General features: G+C 35.8%; 1 protein-coding gene across 7 annotated transcripts in view; it reads right to left on the bottom strand.

The window, feature by feature from the left end:
- The window catches only part of REPS1 (RALBP1 associated Eps domain containing 1), a gene marked incomplete at its 5' end in the record, with an annotated part of 83,620 nt that overhangs the window by 25,889 nt on the left and 43,718 nt on the right, over positions 1-14,013 (bottom strand). For 5 of the 7 annotated variants that reach the window (XM_082731073.1, XM_082731075.1, XM_082731074.1 and 2 more), the window contains 6 exons: positions 10,146-10,300; positions 11,439-11,502; positions 11,793-11,955; positions 12,472-12,602; positions 13,129-13,282; positions 13,412-13,608. In XM_082731073.1, coding sequence (XP_082587199.1) covers positions 10,146-10,300; positions 11,439-11,502; positions 11,793-11,955; positions 12,472-12,602; positions 13,129-13,282; positions 13,412-13,608 — 864 coding nt within the window. The remainder of the gene's footprint in view (positions 1-10,145; positions 10,301-11,438; positions 11,503-11,792; positions 11,956-12,471; positions 12,603-13,128; positions 13,283-13,411; positions 13,609-14,013) is intronic. The other 2 variants (XM_082731076.1, XM_082731079.1) reach the window with 1 other exon arrangement.

The raw sequence follows: 14,013 nt of genomic DNA, 5'->3' as shown, positions 1-14,013 counted from the left end.
TAACTAAAAGTGAAATGAAGGTGGTATGTGAAGAAATGTCTTGTAGAGAGCCCCCAAAGCAGGTATTCATATGAAGAAAAATAGAATTAAAATAGTATTACCTTCACAGAAAGATTAATTTTCAAAAGAACCTACTTAAAGTCAGACTATATCAATTAAGCTTTAAATGTCACTTTAGGGCAAACTGGGGCTGCAGTTTGGATTCCAGACCTTTTTCCTGTCAGTCTTTCACTTCTGAATCTAGGATCGGACTGTACCCCATCCCCACCTCATGGCAGTTACAATTTGGGGTAGACTGTGGAAATCTCTTTGATTCCCTGGGTACAAAGTTGCAGTGGGTCCAGCCTCATAAGGGTGAGGAGTAAAATACTACTCACCCAAATAATTACACATCATCGTTATTCTAAATGTTATTTTCTTAGAGTAGCAGTGCTCAAACTGTGGTCCACGAACTCCTGGGTGTTCCTAACACTCTTTTGTGTGTGTGTCCTGAAGTCAGAGTGGTTTTTGTAATGATAATAATGCTTTTTTTCTGTGTTGGCACCTACAATGAGGATGCAAAAGCAATGGTAGGTAAAACTGCTGGCTTATCAGCAAGAATCAAGGTGGTGGCACCAAAATATTAGTCATTATATTCTTTACTCCCACACATTCTAGTTAAAATAAACAAACATGAATGGCAACTTCACTGAAGAATGCTCACAACTATCACAGTAAAAATTATTTTTATTAAACCTCAACTCTGAAAACACATCTTCTTAGTACTTTGTATGGCAAAAGGGGGAAATACATATAAAGCACTCTGCTTTGCATCAAGGATTACGGTTGTCTCAAGGAAAGGTACTTGAGTGATTCAGCTGTCAGCTGAACAGGCTACTTTTTTCATGGAACACCATTTTTCTTGAAAGAACAGCTGATAAACTATAATTATTCAGATTTGGGTATTAGGCAGGCATTTTCTCAAAAATGAATTTAGTGAGCTTGACATTTCAAGGAAACCAACTGTCTTCAGTACTTGTTAGAAATGACAAAGTTTGAGCTTCCAGCAAAAATAACAATTTTAGAAAATGTGTGTCCATGTCCATACTCAAGAGCTTCCTAATCCTTCTTTGAGAAGATTGGTTAAATTAACAAACATGCTTTTTTGATATAATAAAACATCCCAACGTTTCAAAGATTTGTATAATTCAATGAACTGATAATTTACAATCAACGCACTTGCTACAAAATCATGCAATGCGGTAAAAGATTCATTCAAAGTGTATTCAAAGTGTAAGACAGACGTATGGACTTTAATGTAATAGTACAAACAACTCATTAATGTGATTTCAGCTTTTGCAATGTAATCAACCTTTAAGAAGTTATCATCTGCTGAGTTTGGGGGTAATACCAAAGAATATCTGTAATTATCTGAAAACAGTCCTCCCTTTTACCATGGAGGCCACATTTCCTTCATGTACCAGAAAATGGCAACCTTTTTCTACAGAGGGCCAGACAGTAAATATTTTAGGCTTTGCAGGCTACGAACATGGTCTCTGTTGCAACTATTCAGTTGCTGCAGTGCAAAAGCAGTCATCGATAATTCGGGGAGGAATGAGCCTGGTTTGTGTTACAGTAAAATTTCATCTACAGAAACTAAAATTTGAATTTCATAGAATTTTCATGTGTCATAAAATATTGTTTTTCCCCCGGTGATTAAAAACAACACACTACCACTACTCCATTTGTGGGCTACAAAGGGGACTGGATTTGGTCCTCAGCCCATAGTTTGCCAATTCCTGATACATGTCAAACAAAGTAACGCATTTAACAGACTGAATGCAGAAACAAGTATGAGAATCTAGCTGTCTTCTATTAAGCTAGATATTAAAGAGAACTGCAAAGATGTAAAACAATATCACCCTTTTTATAATGATTTCTTTTTAATTTTGGAGAATACAGTTATTTTCCTAAAAATATCTGTCAATACATAAAAGGGTTACAATTATTATTTTAAAATAAAGAATGAAATTTATCAGTTTTAATTTCTAATACAGTAACTATTTTTTTATATAGGGTAATTATTGATAGAGCTAATCCATGTAAACAGAGGCTCTTTCTGGTCCACGATAATTTTTAAGAATGTGAAAGGGTCCTAAGACTAAAAGTTCAAAAATTCACTGTCCTAGAAAATCCAAAAATTATTTCTGGAATAAATTCACAAAATTACACATTGCTTCTTTCCTGCTTCATATACAGAACAACAAATGGTTGTAGAAAAAGAGGAAATTACTTATGTTCTAGAAAGGTAATATACTAATTCTCATGAGTCCGAGGAGAAGAATCAGGTGCATAAATAAACTTGCACCTCCTTCAACTTGGCTCCCTATAAACTCCAACAAAGAGCTTCCTGCCCACCCACAGAAGTTAGTCTTTCAGACCATATCCTTACGGAGGCAGGGGTGTAGTTTTACTCTTACCTGATGCAGTGTTCCAACCTAGCCTCCTGCTGGAACACTGTGTCAACCCTGCCTCCCTCCTGACGGTTCTGCTCTGCCCCTGACATCATCAGAGCATCAGGGCTGAAAAAGAAGAGCATGAGCCTAAATTATTTGTTAAGGTAAACCCCGAAAGGGCTTTTATGCAAAAAGTATCTCCATGTATGAAAGTGTGTCTGGAAGATACAATGCAGTGTGATCACACTGACATACTGTCAATCTACATTTAAAGTTAGAAATGTGGGCACCTGGGTGGCTCAGTCAGTTAAGTGACTGCCTTTGGTTCAGGTTATGATCCCAGGGTCCTGGGATCAAGCCCTGCCATCAGGCTCCCTGCTCAGTGGAGAACCTGCTTCTCCCTCTCTCTCTGCCTACTTGAGCTATCTCTCTGTCAAATGAATGAATGAATGAATGAATAAATAAATAAATAAATAAATCTTATTAAAAAAATAATAAAGTTAGAAATGATAATATTAAAAGAGCGCAAACTGCATTTTTAAGATCACACTATAAAATAAAAACACCGTCAGTGATTTTCATCCTTCTAGCCTCCAAACATTCTGAAGTTGCCAGATTCAGTTTAGTACAGTACATCAGCTAGCTGAACGAACCACCTCTTTCTTAAAGAGCATCAGTTCTATTCTAGGTTTTTCTCAGTAATACACTCAACATGCTAGTACTGTTTCAAAAATGACTGCAGGCTGGGCGCCTGGGTGGCTCAGTTGGTTAAACAACTGCCTTCTGCTCAGATCATGATCCCAGAATCTCAGGATCGAGTCCTGATTAGGCTCCCAGCGCCACACGGAGTCTGCTTCTCCCTCTGACCTTCTCCCCTCTCGTTCTCTCAAATAAATAAAGAAAATCTTTAAAAGAAAAGAAAAGAAAATGACTGCCAGCTATTATTAATCTTATAGAAATATATACACTCCCTAAAGTCTTACAGTTTAAAACTTATTTTGCTTTCAAGTAGCCAAATAAATCTAGGAAGAATTCTTCAATCACGAAGCCTCAAGTAAAGTTGTAAACTCATTTAATAGCTTTATAAAAGCAAAAGCAACTACATTTTTTTAAAAAAAGATTTATTTATTTGACAGAGATCACAAGTAGGCACAGAAAGAGGGGGAAGCAGGCTCCTCGCTGCAGAGAGCCTGTTGCGGGGCTCAATCCCAGGACCCCAGGATCATGACCCAAGCCAAAGGCAGAGGCCCTCACCCACTGAGCCACCCAGATGCCCCGCAACTACATGTTTTATTTGAAATGTGAATACTATGCTTACCTAAAAAAGTTCTTATATAAAAAATAAACAGATTTGGACAAATTTTAAGTCTTCAAGGAAAAGGTACAAAATGGTACCTTTTTCATTCACATTTAAAACATAGCGATAAGCAGGGGTGCTTGGGGGGCTCAGTCAGTTAAGCATCAGCCTTTGGCTTAGTGATCTCAGGGTCCCGAGATTGAGGCCTGGGTCGAGCTCCCTGTTTAGTGGGGAGTCAAGCACTACCTCTCCCTCTGCCCTCCACCCTCATGCTTGCTCTCTCTCTCACTTGCTCTTTCTCATGCACTTGCTCTGTGTTTCTCTCTCAAATAAATCATTAAAAAAAAAAAAAAGACTGGGATAAGCAATGAAAATGCAAAAGAAATTAAAGAATTTAAGATATGCTTTGTTCTAAATGGTATCATATCAAAAAACTACATTCTATTTGAAAAACTAATTTTAATTTTCAACAGTCCACAAAATGGAAACTTATTCAGTAACAGAACTTGATATAGTCTATGTAGAAGTTTTTCAGTTTTTTCCCCAAGGATTTTTTTTTTTAAAGTGAAGGTAAAAATATGTGTAACAAGGTTTGAAAGAAACAAAACATTGACCCAAAATCCCAATTAAATTTTAGCCTACTGATTTTTTTTTTGGGGGGGGGCAGAACTGGTTAGCATTTTATAGGCACTACTATTTGACTTAGTTACTATATTTTAAAGATTATTAACTATAGCTAGGAGGCTTTCATTATCCAAATACAGCTAAAAATGAAGAAGCCCCCCCAAAAATAAAAAAATAATAAAAATGAAGAAGCCCACTTAATGTTAATTTACTTAAGATAATTAGAATTTCATGATGAAAAATAACTCTATTAGTTATTGTTTTCAAAACTTACAGAGAACATTGTAAAAATGAGTATAAAGACCGAAGAATAAAAGATGTTACAATTCTGGGGTGTAATCTAGTGGCACAATTAATAAAAACATGAATTCAATCAGTAAGCATTTATGGATGGCCTGTACATAAGCACAGTAAATAAAGATACAGTATTGAGCAAGATGACAAAGCTCCCATTTATTTCCATGGAGTCCTCTTTCTAACAGAGGAAGACAGATGTCCTTCACTTTGCTTTTGAGTTTTGCAGCACAATTTTAAAGAAAAAATACAAGATTTGTCCTTTAAAAAAATAATTAAAAGTATCAGTAATTATTCCCAAGGACTATTAGGAATCCCCTGATAGGTAAATCATAATCTTTTAAAGCCCCCATTGGGTCATCCTTGTAGAAATTTTCTCCTTCAAATATTATCTAGTCTTATTAATGTCTTTACCAGGAATTTGAGGAGTTTTAATTATTTTGACCAGTTTCATTAAATGGTACATTTTTGCCAATATCTATAACTGTCCTGATTTGTCAGCTACAACATCTGGAAAGAAATGACACCAGCATTAAGAACATGTGTGGGGGGGGGCACCTGGGTGGCTCAGTTGGTTAAGCGACTGCTTTCAGCTCAGGTCATGATCCTGGAGTCCCAGGATCGAGTCCTGCATCGGGCTCCCAGCTCCACGGGGAGTCTGCTTCTCTCTGACCTTCTCCTCGCTCATATTCTCTCTCAAATAAATAGATAAAATATGAAAACAAAACAAAACAAAACAAAAAAACGTGTGTAGGGGCAGTGCATAGAGAGGGAGTGCTTGAAGCAATTCCTAAGTGTAAAGTTGATGATGAATACTTGCAGTGCCTATTTTCATGATTTTTCCTCTGCAACTAAAGGTACTTGGGAGAGTGAATTTTCAAAAATAATGATTTAGAATTGTTTATATAAAATAAAGATATATGTACCTCCCCTTTTTTTTTAAACAGCACAATTTTAAAGGTGAAGTCAAGAAACTACCCAAAAATCCATCACTAAGACACGGGTTAAATTAAGGTGCATCTATATTATGGAATACATGGTATGATAAGGAATGTGACATCCCTGTATGTGACAAAGTATAAAGATGTTCAGCACTATTTAAAAAAAATCAAGGATGTACAGTGTGATTGTACTTGGTGAAAAGAGTTATCTCCATGTGTTGTTTGTGTTGGCTTTTCTATGCTAAAAGTTTCAGGATGAAAAGAAAACTCAACAGTGATTTTAGCACAAGTTAGTCTCAAGTATGAATTTTTGGTAAACTATTCATAAAAAGTCTGTGGCTTTTAACAATATTCCTATCAGAAAGCCTGCAAGGAGTTTTAGGACCCACATTATATACCATATCTGCAACAATGAAACATGCTCCAATTTACTATGTGAAGAAGTGATGATGGAGGAAGAGACAGAATAGGGAACAATTCCTCTCCCGCTCTAAGCATCTCAAGCAGACATTACTGATTTGCTCGAGAGTACTGGGTTATAAAGACAGGAAAGAGTTTTAAAAACAAATGGCTCAGCTATTTAGTCATTTCAAAAATGTGAACGCCTACCTAAATATTCAGTTTGCACCCTACTAGGTGCTAAAACCTAATGAACAAGACTGATTCAGTTACTACCCACTTGGATCCTCCAGGCTAGTTTGAGAGAAAGAGATTTACCAAATAATCACAAAAGCTGTGTGTCAAACAGCAACTGTGCTCCAAAGCAGAATCTCTGTGAACTGAGTTGAAGTATACAGCATCTAAGTATGTTTGGTTTTGTCCTTTTAAGATATAGCGTGTTGTGGCATATTAGCAGGTCACTCTGGTTTTTTTAAGTAGATAACCATTCTTAGAAGATGAACATTCTTTCTTGAATAACAGCTTCAGAAAGGTGTTTCCTTAGATGAATTCTGGTATGCTCTTTTTTTTTGGTAAGACAATAAAAACAAAGTCTCCCTTTGTATTTACTCTAGCTGCCAAATTCAGTGCTGATCTTAAATATTAAATATTTCAGTGCAGGCCCAAATAAGCACTCTACCTATGATCATTAGTTGTTCTGTTTTATCGGCTATTTAATCCTATGAACCTGGTCAAATAATTTTCGAAAAATTATAAATCTCCCCAAACCATGGTTACATGCCTACAGAAAGCCTAGTCTGGTTACTTCAAGGGGCTGTAATTCAAGCCACTCAAGTCACCACTAGTCACCACTACTATTTATTTTATGATAAGTTATTTAAATTGCCAATACAGAATACCTGCAGAGCTAATATTTTAGTATGTTCCAACATCACAAACTTATAGTAACAGTTATATTTCAAAGATAGAAATGTGTTAAAAATATCCTACTTTAAAAGTGGCACACTTAACACTAATTCACTTAATAATTTATTTGCTGACCAATTAATTAAGTACACCCCTGGAAAAGTGCTATATGTCCTTAGGATACTACAATGAGTATGATGCATTTCCTTTTTTTTTTTTAAGGGGCTCAGTCAGGTACCAGAAAGAGGAAAAAAAGAACAAGATTCAGTGTGATGTGTGCCATAATAAGCAGCATGTAAGTGATGTTGCAAGAGATCACAGAAAACAGAAGGTAACATATGCCTGTCAGTCAGAAAGCCTCCAAAGGGGGAATGACTAAAATAAATTCTCAGATCAACCAAAAGAAACCGTTTGGGTATGTCCCTTTTAGTATCTAAACTTCTAAAGTGAACTTCTAAAAACACAGCTATTTTAAATTACTTTTGTGGATACTGATGGATCCACAGTGTCACACAATAATTTCTACATTCAAAGGACTTTGTGGACTGTGAGCCTCAGCCTTATCAGAGGTAGGTAAAAAAAGATTAATCAGTTCCTCCCACCCCAAAATTAACAGAACTCTATATTTATCATTTGTAAGTAGGCAAAGCAGATCTGAATTTAATATTGTGTAGTCAAATGTTTATAATAAATTCGATCAGAAAAACCACATAATATTATGTTGGAATGGGAAAAAATTATTTGATCTTTGGGAGGGAACCTTTAAAAAGTTAAAATTAGAGCAACAGTGTACAGATAAATGCAGGCAAAACAACCCGTGTCTCTTGGCTAAACAGACTTAACAGATGTTAAAAAAAAAAAAAGAATGCCCATAAACGAAATTCTTCAATCATGAGCCCTAAAATTCAGTCCGTAGACCAAGTTTACTAAGACCCAGAATTTATTTAAATTAAAAACAAAAAACCATGTGGTGCCTCGGTGACTCAGTCAGTTAAAAAGTATCTGTTTTGGCTCAGGTCATGATTTTAGTTAGGGATCTGGGACAGACCCCAGGAGCCCAGGCCTCCAGCTCCCTGTTCAGCAGGGAGTCTGCTTCTGCCTTGCCCTCTGCCCCTCCCTCCCCAACTCATGCTCTTTCATTCTCTTTCTCAAATAAATCTTTAAAAACAAAACAAAACAAAACAAAACAAATTCCACTGACTACATGCAATAGCCAGATTTACCAATCTGAATGCAACAGATAACAGGTTCAGACAAGTCTCTAGAGAATAATGTAACAGAATAAACTTGACTTATTTTCTTGTATTAGTATGCTATCAGTTTTCAAAGAATTAACGTCAAGAAAAATTCCAAATACAAGGCCCAATTTTTAAAACGATATACCAAGTACAAAGCTACTAAATTTCTTTCCCCTTTGGCTACTATTAAATAAGCTAGACACAATTCTTTTCATTCATTTCTTAATTGGGTAAATCAAAGTACTGTGAAGCAAAATTACCAACAAAAATACTTAGCTCTCAGCTCAAGTTAGAAGATACCTAATAACTACCTGAAATGATTGGGAAAATCCTAGGATTCTCATAAGATAATGTTCTAAAAAACATAAAAATCAATACTAAAGTCCGGAATCAATTTATTCGTTGATAAAAGGTCAGTGTACAATTCAGGTCCTGAAACATGAATGGCATCAAATCCACATTTCAGGTGGAGAAACAGAAGGAAAAAACAGAGTAAGTGGTCAGAACTTGCCCAGGGTCACAGGAGTAATTGGCAAAACTAGAAGCAGATTCAGATTCCTAACACCAAGGATACTGTTCTCTTTGTGACATTCATAACATGCATATGATTCCTTCTGTATGATTTAGGCAATAAGGTAAAATTATGTGTCTTTCTGGGTTAAATAGACACTACTTAATAGATGAAGGCTCTTTTGAGAGCCAAATTCTGTTTTAATTTTTCTTTTAAAAGTATAAAATTCCTTCTATCGTAACATCCAAAAGAAAACTGACATAAGAAAACTGAAAATGGTAATTTTTAATTAGGCTCATTAAGAATTTAAGATTAAGATTTCCTTTATTCATTCTGAATTTTACTCATTTCTTTACCCTTTAAAAGTTCTGCTTCCTTTTAAAGAAAGTTACCAGTTAATATGGGCATTTACAAAAGCATTCTTGTAAACATGGTAACAAAAACAGCACTATCTATAATCAAACACAAAATTTCCAGATTTCTTTAGTCAGAAGAAAAGAGTTGGGCTTTTGAAAGGAAAATGCTTGCACATTGCATTGGTCTTATGATAAACCAGGCACAGTCCTTCAACGAATTAAGATGCATTCAATGGAAAAATGTTGATAATGCAGACAGGCTACCTTGCCCACCCCAGACAATATATAATGCAATTATAGGGTGGCAAACAAACAGATACTGTGAAATGTTCTCCAAATCTCAGGAAGTCAAAAGTTAAACCGAAATAGTGGCATATATGATTTGTCTCTTTAAAACTGACTAAACAGGGATGCCTGAGTGGCTCAGTCAGTTAAGCATCTGTCTTCTTTTTAGGTCATGGTCCCAGATTCTAGAACTGAGTCCTGCATCAGGCTCCCTACTCAGCCAAGAGCCTGCTTTGCCCTCTGCCTGTCACTTCCCTTGCTTGTGCTCTGTCTCTCTTTCTCTGACAAATAAATAAAATCTTTTTAAAAATAAATAAATAAAACCTAAATAAAACAAACCATTAATTCAAGTTCAGCCTATAGAGCACATTCGGATGGCAAACCTACTTACTCTTAATGAAATGTCTATGTTCTTAAGTCTTTTTTTTTTTTTTTTCGTTTTAAGATTTTATTTATTTGATAGAGACACAGCGAGAGGGGGAACACAAGCAGGGGCAGTGGGAGAGGGAGAAGTAGGCTTCCCGCCAAGCAGGGAGCCCGATTCGGGGCTCGATCCCAAGACCCTGGGATCATGACCTGAGCTGAAGGCAGATGCTTAACGACTGAGCCACCTGGTTGAACATCTGACTCCTGGTTTTGGTTCAGGTCATGATCTTGGGATCATGGGACTGACCCTAAATGGGCTTTGTGGTCAGCACAGAATCTGCTTGAGATTCTCCCCCTCTCCCTACTCGCACACTCTCTCTCTCACTCTCTCTGTCTTGCAAATAAATAAATAAATAAAATCTTAAAAAAGGAAAAAAAGAAGTGCTATGTTTATCAAGGCCTGTAACCAGGTCCCTTCAGCTCCCGATCTTACCTGCTGAGTCCTCCAAATCAATCAGTTTGGGCATTAGGCTTTCAGGGAGTTTTTCTGGTAAGTCATAGCCATTCTTCCTAGCAACTACTAGATGAAAAGCAGCACAAAACTCATCCAGTGTCAATGCTCCATCTTTATCAAAGTCTGAAAGTTCCCTAGAAGACAAACTTACTATAAATATAATCATCTGCTTTGGATCTCTTTATGTCTCAAAAAGAAGCAAAAGAAACCCTTTTCCAGAAAAAGTACAAAAAATTTTTTTTAAATCCCATAGATGGGAAGAAGTATAAAAAAGTGAATACAGAAAACTGACTGCAAAATGTAGGCAGTGGGCATATGGACATTCAAGGCACAATTCCTTAAACTTTTCTGAATACTTGAAATTCTTATAATAGAATGCTAAAAAACAGCTTAAATAAGTAAAACCACCAAAAAATGAACTTTAATCCATATGCATTTTTAAGTAACAGGATTTAAAGGCACGCCTATTTAGTAAGTCACTGAAAATTTTAAAACCTTCATTTTTATTATCAAAGGTACATGTATCTACTTTAAAGCATCCAAAAGAATTATAAGGCTTGATATTAAAAAAAAAAAAATAGCCCCCCATTCTTCCACTTTCTAGATGCAGAAGCAACCACTTTTGTATTTAACACGTAACACTAGAAATAGAATGTATACCTTGCTAGTTCTTGATTTTTCAGTTTAGGCATTATCCATCTTTCTTCTACTATAGCACTCTATGCTACTAAAACTCTACTAATGAAATAATTTAAAGTAGAAATAATATTTATGTTTATCTGAGAATTGTTTTTTAAAAGTAATTTGTGATTATAATTTGTTTAGACTGACTAATTCCAACTACATAGCAGCTATCCAAAGACTGGATTTAAGTGGGAGCTAAGCACTGTTCTTAAGCTCATGACTTAGGATAGGTATAGGTATAGCTAATAGTATGGGTAATACATAATAGGTATAAGCTTGTTAAAAACCAGATGGGCTACATATAACCATGAATGAACCAATTAGCTTTTATTCCAAGCATTATGCTAGCAATAAGAAACAGTGGATACAACTTAAAGAATTTTAGCATTTTTTAATGAACCACTGTACTGGCATCACTTATTTCTTTTCCAGAGAGTGAGACAAAGCTGACCATTACTGAGTTCTTTGAGAACATATTCTTGAAAAGGTTACTCTAATAGTTTATCTTTTAAGGTTTGAAAATCTACTTGCTGGAAGCTCCTCTGAAACAACCCATATTACACAACTGATATGAAATACCACACTTACCAAATGTGAGAAAGTTCAAGAATAGGAAGTTTTGATTTTGTAAAAAACTCTTTAGCTGCAGATCCTGAAATATTAAAACAGTGTTGTTTAATGTTATGCTGAACTTACACACCCAAGAATAAAATGTGAGGTTAAGAGTCTTAAGACTCTTAAGACTTTTATCATTGTGGCAAAAGGTAGGAACTTTAACATGTGTGTATATCATGTTTTCCTCTCTGGTGATTATAAACTCTTTAGATAAACAATTTGAGAATTATCATTTATAATCTCTGACCAATAAAATCATGCCTTTGAAATTATGAAATTGAGACTCTGTCCTGTCCCATCCAGAAGAATTTGTTTTTAACAACTCACCTGGAATAAATCCGTTTAGATCAGGCTGAATGGTTTTAAACTGATTTACATAATACTGTCTTTGTTCATCTGTTATTTTCCAGGGATCATCGTAACTACTGGATTGCCTACGAATTTCATTGGCAGTTGTAGCTGATGCTACAGTTCGTACTGTTGTCTGGTCCTGTAATGAAACATTTATTTCCTCAGTACAGTATCTATCTATATAATTATATGGACCAAGATTGCTAGGTTATTTATCTTTGAAATTAAAACTTACTTTTTTTTGGATGTTTAAAATATAAGAAGTCTTCACAAAGTCATCACCAAACCACATATTTGTTATAATCAGGTTACTGAATGTTTCTGCACAATGATTATAAGTGCGTAAAATGATAGCAGTGTGTAAGCAACAGAAAGTTATGAAAAATGTGCTAAGAAAGCCAAGCAAATATATTCGTAGGCGCAGAAAACTTTCAAAACTTCGTTGAATAATTAGAAAGAAAATCAGCCAAAACTTTTATTGAAACATTCCACTGATAACAGACTTTCAGACACAGAGCAGAGTTTTGTGTTCTATAAAGAGTGAACTTGCATTTACAAAATTTGCAATAGCAAAATATATATTAAAAAAAAAAAATGACTGCAGCAATACTCTGAATGAAGCAAACAAAAATGCAATACCAATAAAATGTCACACCTGGACAGAAGCAGGATGCATGGTTAAAAGAGTACTGGTTGGTGGAGTATCTGCAAAACTGACCCAAGTTTCTTGCGGTGGAGGTGGAGGTGGAGAGTGCCCCGACCACACTGCGTCAGCAGCAGCAGAACCTGGAAAGAGAATGGTGCAGGCTCACTTCTAGAGACATGCAGGCTCACTTCTAGAGAAAAAAACAGTTACCAGGTTTGTACTATAACTCCTCATACACGTATTATAAATGTTTTCTTTCAAATTCTAACTTTGAAGAAATGTTAATGATTTCCAAAGTGAATGTCTTCTGTCCACTTAAAATTATACCTCTTTTAAACTGTTACTGTGCTTTCCTTGTCAATACTGGAACTAATATAATATATACCTTATATTCTGGGAAATCATTATTTATTAGTTTCATCTTCAGAGAATCTGGCATCTATAAACTTTTGTCTAAGCATCACATGAATAAGTAAATGCAATTACCATTGTTCAAAGTGATGCATCTGCTTACAAACTTTCATGGTTGGCTTTTGCTTCTAATTAAGGTGCTTAATTTATAATTAAAAATTGCCTTGGAGGCAACTCTTAAAGGAATAGTATCACGTTTCCTTCAATTTACCACCCTTAATAAATAACCGTCACTTCTAAAGAATTTCAAAATACCTGATTGTGCTTCCCCAAAGGGAGACCAAAATGGCCCAGGTCCTGCAAGAGGCCTCTCGCTATTTCCCCCACTGGGGTGACGGCTGTGCTTCCTCCATGTGTGTGGAGAAGTTGGTGGGGACTGCTGGGGTGAAACTACTGGGGATGCAGGTTCCTGGAGAGAATATTATTAAGACTTAAAATTTTTTAAGGTGACATTTTCATTAGTAAGATATCATTAAATGCTTTATTGTAAACATCTGTACAGGCCATCAACTGGTAACACGTTCAAGCACATGAATACCTGCTGATCTGTAGCTGTACGAGGCTGGACAGTATCATGGCTTACAGATCCCTTTTTCACTTGTCCTCTTCCAGGTGGTGGGGGAATTACACCGGAATAAGACCCTTGATTTTCAGAATCTGAAGAATATGAGGCTGCATGGCGAGATTCCTGTTCATTCTTTGAAGCAACAAATCTTGGCAGAGGAAGGTCCTTTACTGTTAACCACAGAAATAATTATTACTTTAAAATGAAAAAGAGCACACGTTAAAACTGAAATATGAATTAGGTATTAGAAAGAATTTTTAAAAAATGGATACAGACACATATGTTTACCACTCCCTTTCACTGTTTAGGGAGACTCTAACCTAGAAAGTAGTAGAACACTAAACTGTCCTTCTAAAGGCAATAACAATAGCTATAATAAACATCCTATCTGGCTCTGTGCTTGCAACTAAGGCAACAAGGTGCCAAGGTCACTGACAGTAACTGACAAGGGTCTGAAGCCAGGATAGTCTGACCTGAAGGTCTAGACAATTTCTTTTCTGCTCATACTGATTCTCTTTAGATGTTAGAGCTCAGCTGTTAAGTTAAGGAGAGAATATATCACTAGATTGAGACTA

The sequence above is a fragment of the Mustela nivalis genome (assembly GCF_964662115.1).
Source record: "Mustela nivalis genome assembly, chromosome: 5".
Lineage (NCBI taxonomy): Eukaryota > Metazoa > Chordata > Mammalia > Carnivora > Mustelidae > Mustela > Mustela nivalis.
This window is presented reverse-complemented; position numbering and strand designations above follow the sequence as displayed.